At 36.8% G+C, this 22,845-nt stretch overlaps 1 protein-coding gene and 1 long non-coding RNA gene across 13 annotated transcripts in view; one reads left to right on the forward strand and one right to left on the reverse strand.

The window, feature by feature from the left end:
- TSGA10 (testis specific 10) overlaps positions 1-11,314 on the forward strand; it is a 112,762-nt gene extending 101,448 nt beyond the window's left edge. For 10 of the 12 annotated variants that reach the window (XM_082356155.1, XM_082356154.1, XM_082356165.1 and 7 more), the window contains one exon: positions 42-740. In XM_082356155.1, the coding sequence (XP_082212281.1) occupies positions 42-66 (25 nt within the window). In that variant the 3' untranslated portion in view covers positions 67-740. Of the gene's footprint in view, positions 1-41; positions 741-8,767 lie in introns of those variants that run through there. The other 2 variants (XM_082356159.1, XM_082356158.1) reach the window with 2 other exon arrangements.
- Positions 1-22,845, reverse strand: part of LOC309611586 — a 512,787-nt gene that overhangs the window by 236,232 nt on the left and 253,710 nt on the right. The gene's annotated exons all lie outside the window — the stretch shown is intronic.

Genomic DNA, 22,845 nt, shown 5'->3' on the forward strand with positions numbered 1-22,845 from the left:
GTTGAAAATATTAATCTACATATTTTTTTTCTCTCTTATAGGAATCTTTGCTATAGAGATTTCTGACATGTGAAAAGATTCTTCATATCCTTGGGAGAGGTCAGAGTTTCAAACTGATTTTTTTTTTTTTTTGCTATATGATTGCATTTATCTTTTGAATGCTTGACAATGTTAAATGAATTTATTAACGTTGCGCCTCTGAATCTCTCTTTTCATGTGCCATATCGCAGTGATCTGAGATGACTTATAAAAAACAAAAATGCATATGGCTCTTTCTATCCATACAGTAATAGTGAGTATAAAATCTGCTTACTTCACTATTGAACACTGTTATGTTAACTATCCAGAGTAAATAAAGAAGATTATAAAAAGAGGGAAAAGTGTTTTTACAAAACTGATTTTTTCTTTGTGATTTATGCTTTCATGGCCGGACAAGTTGTGCCACAATAGGCACAGTTTACCAATACTGGCCTGGGACCCCATATTCCATTTTGGAACCAACGTGACATTAACTCTAGGCCATAATCTGACTTCAAAGCAGTAGATAGTACGAGCGTGTCAGGGTTTTTAAATACATAGTGTTGTACCACTAATTAACATACATTTTCTGCAGCTGTTTACCCCTACTATTTTTAGAAAGGTAGGTAATGCTATATCTGTCAAGAATGTAAAAATTTAAAAAAAATCTGTATTTTTAATATGTTTTTCTTTAAAATATTAAAATACTGCAATCAACTTAATTGCCATTTTATTTATTTATTTTTTGCCTGTGGCAGCTGTCTATAATGTAGAGTACCAAGTTCAGTGATGTTTCCTCATTTCCCCTAAATTCTCCTAAATCTCTTAACTTTTCTGTCCATAGACTTTGATTTAATGTTGATATTACAGTCTGAACACTACTGGTAAAAGCTATTTGTACTCTTGCCATTTTAATAATTTTTAAAAAGCCCTGTCATTGATAATATTCATATGATGCAGACAGTGTCTCATTTTATAGAGTCACTATTCATTATGACTACAGTAATGTAGGATAGTGCCCTGATTTAGGTCTTGTTTATGCATTAGGACTCTAATGTTTTTCACCATATATTTATGCTCTATATTCACTTTACTTTGATGTTTAAAAACCTTGAGGTTTACACAGCTAGTTCAGGACAGTCATTACAGATTGGTTTTAAAAATTGAATAATTAAAAATAAGATGTTATCTTTTAATAAACATGTTACAGAATAATATACAAAAAGTTTTTCTTGCTGGTATTAAATAATATACCAGTAGATATGCAAAATTAACCTCTGCTAGGTAACAAAGCATCACAATATTTATTTTAGTCTCTCCACCTCCTAGAAGAGCTGATAAGGAGCTGAGTGTCACCTGTTGTGTGCACTTAACATATATTGGGGGTTTTTTTAACTAATTTTTATTGGAGTATAGTTGCTTTACAATGTTGTGTTAGCTTCTACTGCACAGCAAAATGAATCAGCCATACATTATACATATATCCCCTCCCTTTTGGATTTCCTTCCCATTTAGGACACCACAGTGCATTAAGTAGAGTTCCCTGTGCTGTACAGTATGTTCCCCTCAATTGTCTATTTTATACATAGTATCAATAGTGCGTATGTGTCAATCCCAATCTCCCAGTTCCTCCCACCCCATCCCTTTCCCCCTTGGTATCCATACATTTGTTCTCTACCTCTGTGTCTCTATTTCTGCTTTGCAAATAAGGTCATCTATGCCAATTCTCTAGATTCCACATATATACATTAATATACAATATTTGTTTTTCTCTTTCTGACTTATTTCACTCTGTATGACTCTCTCTGATACTGTAAGTGGAGAGGGCAGTATGAGGGAGAGGGGTGTGACAGAAATAGGAATGAAGTATGTCAGAAAATATTTCCATACTTGATTAAAAGTATACTGTACTTGACTTGTGCCATTAATTGCAGAATACTTAAAAGGAAAATTATATGGTAAGTATAAAGGGGCCAACATTATCCAAAGGTAGAGAACCCTTAAGTGTATTCTATGCTAAAATTCAAAGAAAAGATTATTTCTTATGGTAATATATTTTTTACTTAATTAATTTAATTAATTTGGCTGCATTGGGTCTTCGTTGCTGCGCGTGGGCTTTCTCTAGCTGCGGCAAGTGGGGGCTACTCTTTGTTGTGGTGCGTGGGCTTCTCATTACGGTGGCTTCTCTTGTTGTGGAGCACAGGCTCTAGGCATGTGGGCTTCAGTAGTTGTGGCACACAGGCTCAGTAGTTGTGGCTCAGGAGCTCTAGAGCACAGGCTCAGTAGTTGTGGTGCACGGACTTAGTTGCTCCATGGCATGTGGGATCTTCCTGGACCAGGGCTCGAACCTGTGTCCCCTGCATTGGAAGGCGGATTCTTAACCACTGTGCCACCAGGGAAGTCCTTATGGTAATATTTAAGAGCATTTATTGTTTAATTTAATTTAATTTAATTTTTTTGTTAGTTTCTGCTTTATAACAAAGTGAATCAGTTATACATATACATATATCCCCATATCTCTTCCCTCTTGCATCTCCCTCCCTCCCACCCTCCCTATCCCACCCCTCTAGGTGGTCACAAAACACCGAGCTGATCTCCGTGTGCTATGCAGCTGCTTCCCACTAGCTATCTATTTTACATTTGGTAGTGTATATATGTCCATGCCACTCTCTCACTTTCTCCCAGCTTACCCTTCCCCCTCCCCATATCCTCAAGTCCATTCTTTAGTAGTTCTGCGTCTTTATTCCCGTCTTCCCCCTAGGTTCTTCATGACCATTTTTTTTTTTCTTAGATTCCATATATATGTGTTAGCATACGGTATTTGTTTTTCTCTTTCTGACTTACTTCACTCTGTATGACAGACTCTAGGTCCATCCACCTCACTACAAATAACTCATTTTCATTTCTTTTTATGGCTGAGTAATATTCCATTGTATATATGTGCCCCATCTTCTTTATCCATTCACCTATTGATGGACACTTAGGTTGCGTCCATGACCTGGCTATTGTAAATAGAGCTGCAATGAACATTGTGGTACATGACTCTTTTTGAATTATGGTTTTCTCAGGGTATATGCCCAGTAGTGGGATTGCTGGGTCGTATGGTAGCTCTATTTGTAGTTTTTTAAGGAACCTCCATACTGTTCTCCACAGTGGCTGTATCAATTTACATTCCCACCAACAGTGCAAGATGGTTCCCTTTTCTCCACACCCTCTCCAGCATTTATTGTTTGTAGATTTTTTGATGATGGCCATTCTGACCGGTGTGAGATGATATCTCATTGTAGTTTTGATTTGCATTTCTCTAATGATTAATGATGTTGAGCATTCTTTAATGTGTTTGTTGTCAGTCTGTATATATTCTTTGGAGAAATGTCTATTTAGGTCTTATGCCCGTTTTTGATTGGGTTGTTTGTTTTTTTGATACTGAGCTGCATGAGCTGCTTGTATATTTTGGAGATTAATCCATTGTCAGTTGCTTCATTTGCAAATATTTTCTCCCATTCTGAGGGTTGTCTTCACATCTTGTTTATGGTTTCCTTTGCTGTGCAAAAGCTTTTAAGTTTCATTAGGTCGCTTTTGTTTATTTTTGTTTTTATTTCCATTTGTCTAGGAGGTGGGTCAAAAAGGATCTCGCTGTGATTTATGTCATGGAGTGTTCTGCCTATGTTTTCATCTAAGAGTTTAATAGTGTCTGGCATTACATTTAGGTCTTTAATCCATTTTGAGTTTATTTTTGTGTATGGTGTAAGGAAGTGTTCTAATTACATTCTTTTACATGTACCTGTCCAGTTTTCCCAGCACCACTTATTGAAGAGGCTGTCTTTTCTCCACCGTATATTCTTACCTCCTTTATCAAAGATAAGATGACCATATGTGCGTGGGTTTATCTCTGGGCTTTCTATCCTGTTCCATTGATCTATATTTCTGTTTTTGTGCCAGTACCATACTGTCTTGATTACTGTAGCTTTGTAGTATAGTCTGAAGTCAGGGAGCCTGATTCCTCCAGCTCCGTTTTTCTTTCTCAAGATTGCTTTGGCTATTCGGGGTCTTTTGTGTTTCCATACAAATTGTGAGATTTTTTTTGTTGTTGTTCTGTGAAAAATGCCAGTGGTAGTTTGATAGGGATTGCATTGAATCTGTAGATTGCTTTGGGTAGTATAGTCATTTTCACAATGCTGATTCTTCCAATCCAAGAACATGGTATATCTCTCCATCTATTTGTATCATCTTTAATTTCTTTCATCAGTGTCTTATAGTTTTCTGCATACAGGTCTTTTGTCTCCTTAGGTAGGTTTATTCCTAGATACTTTATTCTTTTTGTTGCAGTGGTAAATGTGAGTATTTTCTTAATTTCACTTGCAGATTTTTCATCATTAGTATATAGGAATGCAAGAGATTTCTGTGCATTAATTTTGTATCCTGCTACTTTACCAAATTCATTGATTAGCTCTAGTAGTTTTCTGGTAGCATCTTTAGGATTCTCTATGTATAGTATCATGTCATCTGCAAACAGTGACAGTTTTACTTCTTCTTTTCCAATTTGGATTCCTTTTATTTCTTTTTCTTCTCTGATTGCTGTGGCTAAAACTTCCAAATCTATGTTGAATAATAGTGGTGAGAGTGGGCAACCTTGTCTTGTTCCTGATCTTAGTGGAAATGGTTTCAGTTTTTCACCATTGAGGACGATGTTGGCTGTGGGTTTGTCATATATGGCCTTTATTATGTTGAGGTAAGTTCCCTCTATGCCTACTTTCTGGAGGGTTTTTATCATAAATGGGTGTTGAATTTTGTCAAAAGCTTTCTCTGCATCTATTGAGGTGATCATATGGTTTTTATCCTTCAATTTGTTAATATGGTGTATCACATTGATTGATTTGCATATATTGAAGAATCCTTTCATTCCTGGGATAAACCCCACTTGATCATGGTGTATGATCCTTTTAATGTGCTGTTGGATTCTGTTTGCCAGTATTTTGTTGAGGATTTTTGCATCTATGTTCATCAGTGATATTGGCCTGTAGTTTTCTTTCTTTGTGACATCTTTGTCTGGTTTTGGTATCAGGGTGATGGTGGCCTCGTAGAATGAGTTTGGGAGTGTTCCTCCCTCTGCTATATTTTGGAAGAGTTTGAGAAGGATAGGTGTTAGCTCTTCTCTAAATGTTTGATAGAATAACCCTGTGAAGCCATCTGGTCCTGGGCTTTTGTTTGTTGGAAGATTTTTAATCACAGTTTCAATTTCAGTGCTTGTGATTGGTCTGTTCATATTTTCTATTTCTTCCTGGTTCATTCTCAGAAGGTTGTGCATTTCTAAGAATTTGTCCATTTCTTCCAGGTTGTCCATTTTATTGGCATATAGTTGCTTGTAGTAATCTCTCACGATCCTTTGTATTTCTGCAATATCAGTTGTTACTTCTCCTTTTTCATTTCTAATTCTATTTATTTGAGTCTTCTCCCTTTTTTTCTTGATGAATCTGGCTAATGGTTTATCAATTTTGTTTATCTTCTCAACGAACCAGCTTTTAGTTTTATTGATCTTTGCTATTGTTTCCTTCATTTCTTTTCATTTCTGATCTGATGTTTATGATTTCTTTCCTTCTGCTAACTTTGGGTTTTTTTTGTTCTTCTTTCTCTAATTGCTTTAGGTTTAAGTTTAGGTTGTTTTTTTGAGATGTTTCTTGTTTCTTAAGGTAGGATTGTTTTGCTATCAACTTCCCTCTTAGAACTGCTTTTGCTGCATCCCATAGATTTTGGGTCGTCGTGTTTTCATTGTCATTTGTTTCTAGGTATTTTTTGATTTCTTCAGTGATCTCTTGGTTATTAAGTAGTGTATTGTTTAGCCTCCGTGTGTTTGTATTTTTTACAGATTTTTTCCTGTAATTGATATCTAGTCTCATAGCATTGTGGTCGGAAAAGGTACTTGAAACGATTTCAATTTTCTTAAATTTACCAAGGCTTTATTTGTGACTCAAGATGTGATCTATCCTGGAGAATGTTCCATGAGCACTTGATAAGAAATTGTATTCTGTTGTTTTTGGATGGAATGTCCTATAAATATCAATTAAGTCCATCTTGTTTAATGTATCATTTAAAGCTTGTGTTTCCTTATTTATTTTCATTTTGGATGATCTGTCCATTGGTGAAAGTGGGGTGTTAAAGTCCCCTACTATGATTGTGTTACTGTCGATTTCCCCTTTTATGGCTGTTAGTATTTGCCTTATGTATTGAGGTGCTCCTATGTTGGGTGCATAAATATTTACAATTGTTATATATTCTTCTTGGATTGATCCTTTCGTCATTATGTAGTGTCCTTCTTTGTCTCTTGTAATTGTCTTTGTTTTAAAGTCTATTTTGTCTGATATGAGAATTGCTACTCCAGCTTTCTTTTGATTTCCATTTGCATGGAATATCTTTTTCCATCTCCTCACTTTCAGTCTGTATGTGTCCCTAGGTCTGCAGTGGGTCTCTTGTAGACAGCATATATACGGGTCTTGTTTTTGTATCCATTCAGCCAGTCTGTGTCTTTTGGTTGGAGCATTTAATCCATTTACATTTAAGGTAGTTATCGATATGTATGTTCCTATTCCCATTTTCTTAATTGTTTTGGGTTTGTTATCGTAGGTCTTTTTCTTTTCTTGTGTTTCCTGCCTAGAGAAGTTCCTCTAGCATTTGTTGTAATGCTGGTTTGGTGGTGCTGAATTCTCTTAGCTTTTGCTTGTCTGTAAAGGTTTTAATTTGTCCGTCGAATCTGAATGAGATCCTTGCTGGGTAGAATAATCTTGGTTGTAGGTTTTTCCCTTTCATCACTTTAAATATGTCCTGCCACTCCCTTCTGGCTTGGAGAGTTTCTGCTGAAAGATCAGCTGTTAACCTTATGGGGATTCCCTTGTATGTTATTTGTTGTTTCTCCCTTGCTGCTTTTAATATTTTTTCTTTGTATTTAGCTTTTGATAGTTTGATTAATATGTGTCTTGGCGTGTTTCTCCTTGGATTTATCCTGTATCGGACTCTGTGCTTCTGGACTTGATTAACTATTGCCTTTTCCATATTAAGGAAGTTTTCAACTATAGTCTCTTCAAATATTTTCTCAGACCCTTTCTTTTTCTCTTCTTCTTCTGGGACCCCTATAATTCAAATGTTGGTGCATTTAATGTTGTTCCAGAGGTCTCTGAGACTGTCCTCAATTCTTTTCATTTTTTTTTTCTTTATTCTGCTCTGCAGTAGTTATTTCCACTATTTTATCTTCCAGGTCACTTATCCGTTCTTCTGCCTCAGTTATTCTGCTATTGATTCCTTCTAGAGAATTTTTAATTTCATTTATTGTGTTGTTCATCACTGTTTGTTTGCTCTTTAGTTCTCCTAGGTCCTTGTTAAATGTTTCTTGTATTTTCTCCATTCTATTTCCAAGATTTTGGATCATCTTTACTATCATTATTCTGAATTCTTTTTCAGGTAGACTGCCTATTTCTTCTTCATTTGTTAGGTCTGGTGGGTTTTTACCTTGCTCCTTCATCTGCTGTGTGTTTCTCTGTCTTCTCGTTTTGCTTAACTTACTGTGTTTGGGGTCTCCTTTTCACAGGCTGCAGGTTCGTAGTTCCCATTGTTTTTGGTGTCTGCCCCAGTGGCTAAGGTTGGTTCAGTGGGTTGTGTAGGCTTCCTGGTGGAGGGGACTAGTGCTTGTGTTCTGGTGGATGAGGCTGGATCTTGTCTTTCTGGTGGGCAGGTCCCCGTCTGGTGGTGTGTTTTGGGGTGTCTGTGGCCTTATTATGATTTGAGGCAGGTTCTCTGCTAATGGATGGGGCTGTGTTCCTGTCTTGCTAGTTGTTTGGCGTAGGGTGTCCAGGACTGGAGCTTACTGGTCGTTGAGTGGAGCTGGGTCTTAGCGTTTAGATGGAGATCTCTGGGAGATTTTCACCGTTTGATATTACGTGGAGCTGGGAGGTCTCTTGTGGACCAATGTCCTGAAGTTGGCTCTCCCACCTCAGAGGCACAGCCCTGATGCCTGGCTGGAGCACCAAGAGCCTGTTATCCACATGGCTTTTGCACCACCCTAGTCTCAAAGCTCCCACCCCTGCTCCTCAGGCCAGGGGCCCATCACATTTATTGTTTTAAATGAGATTCTAATTGCTTGAGGTAAATGTGTAATAGCCTCTTGATATAGTAAAGACACAATACAAAAAATGCAATAAAATACACAATGCAAAAACTATACCAAACATATTCTTTCTTTGATGACAAAGAAATCTCCTGAAAGAGAACTCTCAGTTTTACAAAGTCATGTTTAGTACAAAACATCCACTCTTGCTGAAGTAAGCGTGTTTTAAAAGAGGATTATTAACCCTCTGAGTTAAATATCTCATAGGCACTGAGTCTGGATATGTCTAAACTCAATTCAACAATGTTTCCTCCTTGTAGTCTCTGCCCTGGTTTCCCACCATGGAGTCCCACACCAGCCACTATGTCAGACACCTGAACCCCGAGCCCAGATGCCACACCAGGTCACTCCCTTCCCTTCTCACTCCACACATTCTGTCAACTTAAATATCACTTCCTACTATGCAATATTGCTGAAAAAATTAAAGACCTAAATAAGTGGAAAGACATCCTGCATTCATGGATTGGAAGGCTTAATATTCTTAAGAAGAAATATTCTCCCAAACCGTCTTGTGATTAAATACAGTCCTTATCAAAACCCCAATGGAGTTTATTATTATTATTTATTATTTATTTATTTATTTATTTTTTGCAGAAATGGAAAAGCCAGTCCTAAAATTCTTATGGAATTGCAGGGACCCAGAATAGCCCAAGCAGTCTTGAATCAGAGGAACAAAGTTAGAGGATTCATGTTTCCCAATTTCAAATCTTACTGCAAAGCTGCAGTAATCAAAATAGTGTAGTACTGGCATACAGACAGACATAAGGATCAATAGAATTGGTTTATTCTATTAGTGCAGAAATAAACCCATACATCTATGGTCAATTGATTTTTGACAGGGGTTCCAAGACCATTCAATGGGGAAAGAACAGTCTCTTCAACAAGTGGTGCTGGGGGCTTCCCTGGTGGCACAGTGGTTAAGAATCCACCTGCCAATGCAGGGGACATGGGTTAGAGCCCTGGTCCAGGAAGATCCCACAGGCCGTGGAGCAACTAAGCCTGTGCGCCACAACTACTGAGCCTGCGCTCTAGAGCCCACGTGCCACAACTACTGAAGCCCGTGCACCTAGAGCCTGTGCTCGGCAACAAGAGAAGCCACCGCAATGAGAAGCCCACGCACCACAACAAAGAGTAGCCCCCGCTCGCCGCAACTAGAGTGCCCACGCACAGCAATGAAGACCCAACGCAGCCAAAAATAAAATGTAAAGAAAATAAATAAATTTTAAAAAAAAAGCAAAAAAGTGGTGCTGGGACAACTGGATGACCACATGCAAAAGGATGAAGTTGGATCCTGCCACACACCACATGCAAAAATCAACTCAATACGGATCATATACTTAGGTTTAAGTGCTAAAGCTACAGAACTCTTTGAAGGAAACATAGACGCAAACCTTCATGACCTTGTATTTCACAAAGTTTCTTAAATATTGCTAAATGACAAACAACAAAAATAGATAAATTGGGCTTCATCAGAATTAAGAAACCTTGTACATCAAAGGACAGTATCAAGAAAGTGAAAAGCAATCCAAGTTATTTGAGAAAATATTTGCAAATCATATATCTGATAAGGATGTCATATCCAGAATATATATAGAATTTTTACAACTCAACAACAAAAAACAGGTATGCTTTCATACTTCCATCTAATCCATTCTCCACACTGTAATCAAGAAAGAGTTTTAAAACACAAATATGCTTACTTCTCTCTCTCCGCACATGCACGCTGTGAGTACCAAATTTGTCATTAAAGTCCAAGCTCTTCAACATTGCCTTTACAGACCTCTCTGATTTGTTTTTTTTTTTATCTCTTCAACTTCATACCTCACCCCCCACCTTACAATTATATATTATAGTTATTCCGAATTGCTTTCAGTACCTTGAACAGTTTATGCTCTTTTATCTCTTGGCCCTTGCACATGCTGTTTCCTCTGCCTGGATCACTCCTTTTCCTCTCTCCTATTCGTCTCCCAGCCTGGAAAATTCTTGTTTGTTTTAACATTGTGTCGGCAGCACCTAGCACGGTGCCTGGCACTGATGTGTGCTTAATATTTATTTCTAAAAATGAAAGTCTTTTTATTTCTTGCTAATTTCTATGTATTCTTCTATTCACTATTAATTTCACTTATCCCATGTCCTCCACTGCATTCTTTTTTTTTTTAGCATCTTTATTGGTGTATCCATTGCATTCTTATTGTATCATCTTGTTTGTGTGTCATACCTGCTAGACTGTGAGCTCCATGAAGGCAAGAATAGTCTGATTTATTTATCATGGTACAGACCCTGCCAGACTCATGGTGGCTTGCAGTTGATATATATTTACTGAAAGAATGTAAAGTATAGGTGGTTATGATCATAGGTTCTTAAGTCCCACTGCTTGACTTTACATCATGTTTCTACATAGCTATGTACTTGGGCAAGTTAGCACTTTCTAAAGTGCTAACTTTTTATTTTCCTTCTCTGTAAAAGGTATATTTATAATAGTACCTAACTCAAAATAGAATCATGTGGTTTAACTGAGATAATATATCTAAAGTGCTTAGTTTCAGTACAATGCCAGATGTACGGTAGGTGGTCAGTTGATGATTTGTTGAATTAATAAAGAAATCTATAGGTTTCAGTATCAAGAGAGAAAACTTGCCTGGGGAAAGAGATTTGTTAGTCCTTAGCAGGTAAGAGATAGGAGATCAAACGAATGAAAAACAAGATAGGGAAAATGAAAAGCAGTTTAGGAAGGGAAAGATAAATCATGGTCTACCAGATGGCTCAATTGCAAATAGTACTTCGCAGACATAATAATGTAAACACTGAATATAAATCTAAACAAAATGAATTAATGAGAGAATGAAGGAATGGGAAAGAAGCAATGGGTCATGAAGGCCTTGGAAAGAAATAAAGCTAAATTCTCTTCTTTTGTAGTGGTAAGTCAATAGCTAATGCCTAAAACTGAAAAGTCAAGAAATAGTGATACAAGTTTGTTATTTAGAGAAAGGGATACCAAAACAATCAGCTAAAAGAGGTAAAACTGGTGGCCTCTGGGAGGGGAAAATGCACAGGTGGAAATAAGGCTGGCTGGAGACTTTTGTCTTAATAACCTTGTGGAACTATCTGAATCTTTTATAATTTTGATTAAAATTAAAACAGAATGCATAAATATTAAGTTTTTGTTTTGTTTTAAGAGAGAAGGTGAGAAACAGATCAACAGCTAGAAGGCTTTTGAAGTCTCCTCTAATCCCATCAGCCCTAAATTAGTTTGCCCTTCTCTGACCTCCCCTTAAAATGTTTACCTTTTTTAGGCCTGTATCACATAATGCCTTGTATTACACCTATTTGAGAGGATGTTTTATAATAGACTTTGAATATTTTGAGGGAAGGGAACATAGTTTCACCCACTTTTATCTTTATCCCCAGCCTTCTCCTACTCAAAACAGTCCTTTGTACATCACAGGTGGTCTTTAAATATATGTTGAATGGGTTAAAGTGTATTTAGCTAGGTTCCCACTTCATGTGTTTTTGCTTTGTTTCATCAAATACAATACTAGGATCCAGTTTTTAGGTTTTTCCATCTCTAACCATGCTGAAAATGTAAGTGGGTGCTTAATAAATGCTAGGATGATTCACAGGTGCAGTATCAGATCTCTAGATTTTGAACAAGGTAAGATTGATCAGTATGCCAAAACTAATTTTCCAAAACAACCTACATTGTTCTAATGTGCTAGAGACATAAACTAGAATGCACACCCTCTATACAATCTATTTAATTATCTTCATTTACTTAATGTCCTTTCCTTTATTTGTACACATGAGGATCTATTTGTTTGTGGTGTTTTCTGGTGCTGAGAATATACACATTTTGTTCCAGTCCCTCAAAACATTTCCTTTGAGTCAAAGCTCTAGTTCCTCCATCCCCCCTCCCTTCTTCCCTTGCTCCCTCCCTCCCTTTATCCTTCCTTTTAATAGCTTTATTGAGATATCATTTACATGCCATACAATTCACCTATTTAAAGTATATAATTCGATGGTTTTCAGTATATTCACAGAGTTGTGTCACCGTCATCACAATCTAATTTTAGAACATTTTTGTCACCCAAAAAGAAACAGCATTCCCATTAGCAATCACTCATCCCCCATTCTCCTCCACACACTCAACCCCCTGCTCTAGGCAACCACTAATCATTTTTCCACTTCTATGATTTGCCTGTTCCAGACATTTCACATAAAAGGAACCATACAAACATGTGGTCTTTTGTGACTGGCTTCTTTCACATAGCATATTTTCAAGGGCTTTCTATGTTATAGCAGGTATTGGTGCTTCTTTAATTTTTATTGCCGAATTATGTTCCATTGCATGAATATACTGTATCTTATTTATCCATTCATGAATTAATGAACACTTTGATTGTTTCCACCTTTTGGCTATTAAGATAATACAATGAACATTCATGTACAAGTCTTTGTGTGGATATGTGTTTTCTAACCTCACGGGTAGGTACCTAGGAGAGAACTTTCTAGGTCATATAGTAATTAAGGAATTACCAATCGGTTTTCCAAGCAGCTGCACAATTTTACATTCCCATCAGCAATGTATGAGTGTTTCAATTTCTCCACATCCTCACCAACACTTGTTATTATCAGCCTTTTTTTTAAAATAGCCATCCTAGTGGTTGTGAAATGGTATTGTTTTGACTTACATTTCCCTAAGGGCTACTGATACTGAATATCTTTTCATGTGTTTATTTGCCATTTGTCTGTCTCCTTTGGAGAAGTGTCTATTCATATCCACTTCCCATTTATTAATTGTGTTATCTTTTTATTATTGTAAGTTTTCTTTATTCTAGATATTAGACCCTTATCAGATGTATGGTTTGTAAATATTTCTTCCATTCTGTAGGCTGTCTTTTCACTCTCTTGATGGTATCACTTGTAGTACTAGTTTTTAATTGATCAAGTCCAATTTATGTATTGTTTCCTTTTGTTAGGTGTACTTTTTGGTGTTGTATCTAAGAAAACGTTGCCTAACTCAAGGTCATGAATATTGATTCCTATGTTTTTTTCTAAGAGTTTTATAGCTTTAGCTCTTAAGTTTAATTCTATGATTCAGTTTGAGTTACTTTTATGTACAGTGTGAGGAAGGGGTTTGGGTTCATTCTTTTGCTTGTGGATATCCAGTTGTCTGGGCAACATTTGTTATAAAGACCATTCTTTCCCCCATCAAATTCCCTTTGCATCCTGATGAAAATAAATTAACCATAAATGTGAAGGTTTATTTTTGGACTCTCAATTCTGTTCTATTGACCTATATGTCTCTCTTTATGCCGGTACCACCCTGTCACAATTAATGTAACTTTGTAGTCAATTCTGAAACCAGGAAGTGTGAGTCCTACAACTTAGTTCTTCTTTTTCAAGATAGCTTTAGTTACTTTAGTTGCTTTTATTTCCATATGAATTTCAGGATCAGCTTCTCAACCTCTGCAAAAGAGAGTACCTGGTTTTGATAGGAAGTGCATTGAATCTATAGGTCACTTTGGGGAGTATGGCCATCTTAACAATATTAAATCTTCTGATCCATGAATATGTGATATGGATTCTTTAATTTCTTTTGACAATGTTTTGCGGTTTTCAGTGCACCTCTTTTGATAAATTTATTCCAGTTTTTTTTCCAGTTTTATTGAGAAGTAATTGACATGTATCACTGTATAAGTTTAAGTTGTACAGCATGATGGTTTGATTTACGTATATTGTGAAACGATTACCAAAATAGGTTTAGTTAACATCCCTCATCTCAGATAGGTACAATAAAAAGAAAAAAAATATCTCCCTGTGAGGAGAACTCTTAAGATGTACTATCTTAGCAATATTCCTATATATCACGTGGAAGTGTTAACTACAGTCATCATGTCGTACATTACATCCTTAGTGTTTATTTATCTTATAACTAGAAGTTAATACCTTTTGATTACCTTTCTTCAATTCCCCCTCCCCTAACCCTTACCACTGGTAACCACAAATCTGATCAATTTTTCTGTAAATTTGTTGGGGGGGTTGGGGTTTTTTGTTTTGGTGTTTTTTATATTCCACATATAAGTGAGATCATTCAGTATTTGTCTTTCTCTGTCTGACTCATTTCACTTAGCACAATACCTTCAAGGTCCACCCATGTTGTCGAAAATGGTAGAATTTGCTCATTTTTTTTTATGTTTGAATGTTATTCCATTGTACATACGTACCACACTTCTTTATCCATTCATCCGTTAATGGACACGTAGGTTGTTTCCATGTCTTGACTTTTGTAAATAATGCTGCTATGAACATGGTGCAGATCTTTTTGAGTTAATGTTTTCATTTGGATATATTCCCAGAAGTAGAATCACTGGATCTTATGGGAGTTCTATTTTTAACGATAAACTTTCAGAGTATTTCAAAGGAGATTCTTCTTTTATTTCCTCTTTTTAAAAAAAAGGATATTTTGCTGTATCTACTAATAAAAATAGAGGAATGAAATGATGGTGAGTTTAGTCTATTGATGAGGAGTGAAAAGGATTAGGTCTTCGAAAAGAACATGCACTTGATGGGCACCCAGATTCATGGATAATAAGAGTTCCTTTCTTTGGACTGTGGTTGGAGAGCTCACCTTTATTACTTTCAGTTAAGGTGGGCAGAGATGTGGCACAGAGAGTCAAACAAGGAGCCAATGAAGCCAAGGAGAGAAATTTTAGAGGCCCTGATGCACAGGGAAGCTCTCCGTATGAGAAAGGTCAGCTTTTCAGCTGGGAAACATGCTCCTGGTGTCCTTTCTGAGCCCCTTCTCTTTCTACAAGTCTATGATTTAATGTTGGGGGAAACCCACTTCCCTTTTTAAAAAAATTTAGGTATAATTGACATATAATGTTATATTAGTTTCAGGTATACAATATACTGATTCAATATTTGTCTACATTGTGAAATGATTAACACGGTAAGTCTAGTTAACATCCATCACCAGACCTAATTTCTTATGATGAGAACTTTAAAGATTTACTCTTAGCAATTTTCAAATATGCAATACAGTGTTATTAACTATAGTCACCATGCTGTACATTACATCCCCATGACTTATTTATTTTACAACTAGAAGTTTGTACTCTTTGACCCCCTTCATTTATTTTGCCTACTTCCTCCCCAGCCCACTGCCTCTGGCAACCACCAATCTGTTCTCTGTATCTATGAGCTCATTCTTTTGTTTTTGTTTTGTTTTAGTGAGATCATACAGTATCAGTCTTTCTCTGTCTGACTTATTTCACTTAACATAATACACTCAAGACCTATCCATACTGTTGCAAATGGCAAGATTTCCTTCTTTTTTATTGCTAAATAATATCCCATTGTATATACATGCCACAACATCTTTATCCATTCATCCGTCAGTGGACACTTAGGTTGTTTCCATATCTTGGCTACTGTAAATATTGCTGAAATGAACATGGGGGTTCATTTTCATTTCATTTTCTTTGGATAAATACCCAGAAGTAGAATTGCTGGATCATATGGTACTTCTATTCTTAATTTTTTGAGGAACCTCCATATTATTTTCCATAGTAGCTGCACCAATTTACATTCCCACCAGCAGCGCACAAAAGCTTCCCTTTTGTCCACACCCTCTCCAACACTTGTTATCGCTTGTCTTTTTGATAATAGCCATTCTAACAGGTATGAGGTGGTCTCATTGTGGTTTTGATTTGTATTTCCCTGATGATTAGTGATGTTAAGTATCTTTTCATGTACTTGTTCATCATCTGTATGTCTTCTTTGGAAAAATATCTATTCAAATCTTCTGCCCATTTTTTAATCCAATTTTTTGTTTTTGCTATTGAGTTGTATGAGTTCTTTATGTATTTTGCACACTAACCCCGTATCAGAGATATGATCTGCAAATATTTTCTCCCATTTGGTAGGTTGCCTTTTCATTTTGTTAATGGTTTCCTTGGCCGTGCAAAAGCTTTCTGTGTTCTAAATTTCTTCTTGCTGTACTTCCAGGAAATTTTGCATCTTACACTTACACATTTAGTAAAATGAAGACCAAATTTCATAAAGGCTCAACAAACAAGAGAAGATAAAATATAGAAAATATCCCATTTTGTCCCTCAGGAAATGAAGAATTATTAGCTTATGTTTATTTTGCTTTTGGAGGTAATGTTAATTACATGTATGGTAACATGAGCTGTTATCTATTAAGACAAGTACAGTGTCCTGTTTTAGGTTTAAGGGGAAAAAATCTATCTTCTGCTTGCTGCCTCTTTATATGTGTTTTGTTGAGCTGGACTTAAACCAGTTTTATCTCAGTAGGAAACAGACATTATAGTAATTATTAATGCATTTGCATCATCTCTTAGGCTATAGCATCTGATATAATAGAGAGGCCATTTTGCAATATTCTGAAAGAGAAGACTTCAGACTCCTTGATATGACAGAAATCTCTTCTGCTTCCTCAGTTTTCTTAACAGGCTATGGAATCTCAGGGATTGCTATTAAAGGATCAGTTTCTTTAATGATGTTTCCATCAAAGTCAAGGCAATTGGAAGTAAGCCTAGCTCAAGGGCAGCTAATTAACTCCATCTGTGCATGTCTGTCCTTCAGGATAACAGCCTCTAGACAAATAGACCTATGGTTTGGCTTACTACTAATGAGAGTGATGGAGAGAATCAGGAATATGCCTCATAGTCATCTTGTTTTCAGAGGAAAGTGTTTTTATCTGTATTTAAGTGTAACCTTAATTTGATATTTACTTTCATATAGTTCTTCCTATTTTTCTTTCATTGTACTGTTGCAGCATTTTTCGCCAATTCACACTCAAGTGCCAGTGACTTTGATATAGTAGATGTTCAATAAGTATTTGCTGAATGAACAAATGAGTGAAACCTACTTTTTATATTCAACAGGATGAAAGGTTTGCCTCAGTACTTCCCTGTAGCTCCAAGAACTCGCTGGAACTGCGCTCCAGTGCAGGCAGCCTTAATATATTTCCCTCACTGCAGCCAAATGGCTGGTGAAGACTCTGCTCGGCTGAGGGATTCTCTTCAACTGCATTTACATTTTTGAAACATGGCCCACTTCTCTCCACCTTCTAAAAATTTCTAGCTAAAGAAAACATAGCTTTCATACATTTATGTAGTTATTTATAATAATAATTTCCTCAGAAAAAAGCAGACAGTGGGTCTTTGCAGAAGCGAGTTAAAGGCAGATCTGAAGAAGATGGTCACAGGTGGGAAACAATTCAAGATCTCTTCCTTAGCAGCCCAGAGTTGTAAAATTCAATAATCAAGTTAATCCATGATGAAACAAGTCCCTTTGACCATAACCGATCTACATTTGATTATTGCAGCCCCCATTGTAGCATCTTTCAAAGCCCTCTGCTTACCTACAAACCTCACTCACTTGTGAAGTTTGAATTGTTCAGAGACAAGGATTTTCTGCAAGTAGATCAAAGATAAATGACTTCAGGTTTCACTAAGCTCCCATCTGGCAGTAGGTTAGCCTTTAAAGGTTTTGAAATAAACACCTTCACTGGGGCAAGTGGTTAATTCATACCTGAAGCAATAGAACAGTATCTCCCTTTATAGCAGTGAATGGCAGATTTACACAGGTTAATTCTGATGAGAAAGAATAATAGGAATCGTCCATTTGAGGAGTTTCCACAGATCGTCAGAACCAGACAGGGTAGACTGTTGTCCCTCTGTGTGTTTCTCTGTGCTACTCTCTTTGTGCTCTGTTGTTCATTGTTTCAGAGCTCTCTGGGGTAAAATAGAGCAGACATCTCTGGATTCTACAATGAGAAGTAGGACTTTTTCTTTTCTGGCAAACAATGTCTTTGTGACCATGATCTTATAGGATCATAAACCTGATATTCTGATATGCCAGATACACTGAGAAAGGCTAGAAAGTGTCACCTATAGGGATAAGGGAAGAAGTATTTGATCCCAATTTTCTGTATTTCATTATTAGAAAAATCTAATAATAAAAAAAATAAAATCTTAGCAGTACTTCATAGGGTGCATTTTTGGTGGTAAAGTGTAACCACCTAGAAAAGTACAATGAATTATCACAAATACCCATAAAACCACTGTCTGGCGGGGTCAAGATCCAGGGCATCGCCAGCATCTAAGCAGTTTCCCTGGTACCCCGTCCCAGTCACTCTTCCTGTCTTGCCAAATAACCAGAGTCCTGATTTCTAAGACAAATAGTTCAGTTTTGCCTATTTGGAGACTTTTTATAAGTGGAATCCTAGGGTTTGTATTGTTATTTCCTTTTTTTTTCACTCAATATTTTGTTTCTGAAATTTACCCATGTTGCTAAATGTAATAATAATTTCAGGGTTTTTTCATTTTCATTGTTGTGTATTATTCCATTTTACAAATATGACACGATTTATTTATTATTTGGGCTGTTAAGAATGATGCTGCTGGGACTTCCCTGGTGGCGCAGTGGTTAAGAATCCGCCTGCCAGTGCAGGGGACACAGGTTCGAGCCCTGGTCCGGGAAGATCCCACATGCCATGGAACAACTAAGCCCGTGCGCCACAACTACTGAGCCTGCGCTCTAGAGCCCGCGAGCCACAACTAGTGAAGCCCATGCGCCACAACTACTGAAGCCCGTGTGCCTAGAGCCCATGCTCCGCAACAAGAGAAGCCACCACAATGAGAAGCCCACGCAATGCAACAAAGAGGAGCCCCCACTCACCACAACTAGAGAAAGCCCACGCGCAGCAACGAAGACCCAATGCAGCCAAAAATAAATAAATAAAATAAATAAATTTAAAAAATAAATAAAAGGAGTGATGCTGCTGGGCTTCCCTGGTGGCGCAGTGGTTAAGAATCCACCTGCCAATGTAGGGGACATGGGTTCGAGCCCTGGTCCAGGAAGATCCCACAGGCTGGGGAGCAACTAAGCCCGTGCACCACGACTACTGAGCCTGCGCTCTAGAGCCCACGAGCCACAACTACTGAGCCCACGTGCCACAACTCCTGAAGCCTGCACTCCTAGAGTCCCTGCTCCGCAACAAGAGAAGCCACCGCAATAAGCCCGTGCACCACAACGAAGAGTATCCCCTGCTCGCTGCAACTAGAGAAAGCCTGCATGCAGCAATGAAGACCCAACACAGCCAAAAATAAATAAATACATAAATTTATTTAGAAAAAAAAACTTAAAAAAAAAGAATGATGCTGCTGTGAAGAGTTATGTGCATGTCTCTTGGTGCACATGTGATACATCTAGAAGTGGAATTACTGGGTTAAAGAGTATGAATATGTTAACCTTAGTAAATAATGCCAAACTGTTTTCCAAGGTAATTGCACTAATTTACACACCCACCAGGTGGTGGGTGTAAAATGGTGTCTCACTGTAGCTGTGATTTACATTTCCCTAGTGACTAATATGGTTGAACACCTTTTCAGATGCTTATTTCCCAATGGTATACATATTTGTGATGTTCGTATTCAAGTCTTTTACTTACTTTTCTGTTGGGTTTTCTATCTTGTTAATTTATAGTTTTTTATATATTCTGATACAAGCCCATATATGTGTCGCAAAAAACCTTCCACTAAGGCTTGATTTTTCACTCACTTAATGGTGTCTTTTAATAAACAATTTCTTAATTCTAATAATGTCCAATTTGGGACTTCCCTGGTGGTCCAGTGGTAAAGAATCCGTCTTCCAATGCAGGGGACGCAGGTTTGATCCCTGGTGGGGGAACTAAGATCCCACATGCCGCAGGGCAAATAAGCCTGTGCGCCACAACTACTGAGCTCGCACACCCCAAGGAGAGAGCCCACATGCTGCAAACTACAGAGCCCACACGCTCTGAAGCCCACGCACCACAACTAGAGAGAAGCCCACATGCCACAACGAAGACCCCACACCGCAACTAAGACCTGACACAGCCAAAAAAAAAAAGAAAAATATAAATATAAAAAAATAAAATAACGTCCAATTTATCAATAATTTCCTCTATGGATGTGCATTTTTTTCTGTCCTATTTAAGAAAATTTTTCCTACCTGAAGTTTGCAATGGTGTCTCATATTTTCATCTATAAACATTATTTTCTTGTTAATTTTACAACAGTCCATCTGGAATTGATTTTTGTGTAGAATTGAGGAAAGTGTTGAGATTTTTAAAATTTCATATAGATTTCCAATTAACTCAGCACTATGTGTTGAAAAGACTTTTTTTTTAACACCTTTATTGGAGTATAATTGCTTTACAATGGTGTGTTAGTTTCTGCTGTATAACAAAGTGAATCAGCTATACATATACGTATATCCCCATATCTCCTCCCAATTGTGTCTCCCTCCCACCCTCCCTATCTCACCCCTCTAGGTGGTCACAAAGCACTGAGCTGATCTCCCTGTGCTATGCAGCTGCTTCCCACTAGCTATCTGTTTTACATTTGGTAGTGTATATATGTCCATGCCACTCTCTCACTTCGTCCCAGCTTACCCTTCCCCCTCCCTGTGTCCTCAAGTCCATTCTCTACATCTGCGTCTTTATTCCTGTCCTGCCCCTAGGTTCTTCAAAACCTTTTTTTTTTTTTCTTTTAGATTCTATATATATGTGTTAGCATACGGTATTTGTTTTTCTCTTTCTGACTTCACTCCGTATGACAGACTCTAGGTCCATCCACCTCTCTACAAATAACTCAATTTCATTTCTTATTATGGCTGAGTAATATTCCATTGTATATATGTGCCACATCTTCTTTATCCATTCGTCTGTCAATGGACACTTAGGTTGCTTCTATGTCCTGGCTATTGTAAATAGAACTGCAATGAACAATGTGGTACATGACTCTTTTTGAATTATGGTTTTCTCAGGGTATATGCCCAGTAGTGGGATTGCTGGGTCACATGGTAGTTCTATTTTTAGTTTTTTAAGGAACCTCCATACTGTTCTCCATAGTGGCTGTATCAATTTACATTCCCACCAACAGTGCAAGATTGTTCCCTTTTCTCCACACCCTCTCCAGCATTTATTGTTTATAGATTTTTCTGATGATGGCCATTCTGACTGGTGTGAGGTCATACCTCATTGTAGTTTTGATTTACATTTCTCTAATGATTAGTGATGTTGAGCATTCCTCAGAATGGGAGAAAATATTTGCCAATGAAGCAACAGACAAAGGATTAATCTTCAAAATTTACAAGCAGCTCATGCAGCTCAATATCAAAAAAACCAAAAAACCCAATCCAAAAATGGGCAGAAGACCTAAATAGACATTTCTCCAAAGAAGATATACAGATTGCCAACAAACACATGAAAAGACTATCTTTTCCCCATGGATTTGCATGACTACTTTGTCCTATTAAGTGCCAAAATATGTGTGTCTTTGTTTTTGGGCTCTCTATACTATTTCATGGGTCTATTTTTCTATCTGACAAATACTTCATTGTTTTAATTACTGTATCTTTACAATAAAGTCTTGCTATCCACTCTAGCAGATCCTATCATGTTATTGTTCTTCAAAAGTATCTTGACTCTTTTTCTTTTGTATTTCCATATAATTTAAAAATCATTTAGTGGAGTTCCATATAACACTTGTTATAATTTCTAACATACAATTTACATCAAATTATGGATACATTTGGGGAGAACTGACATCTTTCTAATACTGAGTCATCTTGTCCATGAACATATATTCTTCTATTTATTTAATTTTTCTCAGTAATATTTCATAGTTTTCTGTGTGAAGGTGTTGATACACTAATTTTAAAATATTTGTCACTAGGTATTTGAATTTTTTGATGCTTTTATACATGAATATGTATCATTTTAAAATTCTTGCTGACATATAAAACTTATTTGAATTTTGTATTTTGACCTTGTACTGTATTTAGCAACCTTGCTATAAGTCACTTGTTCCTTCTAATAATTTAGTGGTAAATTCTTTAGGACCCTACATATTCAATCATATCATTTGTGGAAAAAACACATTTTTATTGTCACAATACCTATACTTCTAATTTTTTCTTGATTTAGTGCACTGGCTAAGACCACCTATATGAAGCTGAACAGAAGTGGTGTTAATGGATATTTTTGTCTTCTTTATAATCACAAAGGGAAAGTTTTCAGCATTTCACCGTTAAGTATGATACTTGCTATGGGTTAGTGTCTTTTTTTTTTTTGTTTTCAAAGATACTATTTGTCAGATTACCAAAGTTAACTGCAGTTCCTAATTTGAGAGATTTAATCCTTGAATGGACGTTGAACATTAGCAAATGTTTTTCTGCATCTATTTTGATTATCATATTACTTTCTCCTTTATTATGTTGACTGATTTTCAAATATTAATTTAACCTTGTACTCCTGGAATAAAGTCAACTTGGGTTTCACATGGAACCTTTTTATATACAGCTAGATTTGATTTGCTAATATTTTATTTGATAAAATAAAACTGAATGAAATTGAGTTGTGTAAAATTTCATCCTCATAATGGCCTTGTCAGGTTTTGGTGTTAAGATTAAGTCAGCCTCAAAGAATAAATTAGGAACTTTGTATTTTCTGGAAGAGCAGTATAAGAGTGAAATGATTTCTTCCTTAAATGTTTAGTAGAATTACACTGGTGAAGCCCCTGGGCCTGTAGTTTCCATTGTGGGAAGGTTTTCAATTACAAATTCATCTTCTTTAATAGTAATAGGACTATTCAGAT

The sequence above is a fragment of the Balaenoptera borealis genome (genome assembly GCF_965194805.1).
Source record: "Balaenoptera borealis genome assembly, chromosome: 15".
NCBI classification, from domain to species: Eukaryota; Metazoa; Chordata; class Mammalia; order Artiodactyla; family Balaenopteridae; genus Balaenoptera; species Balaenoptera borealis.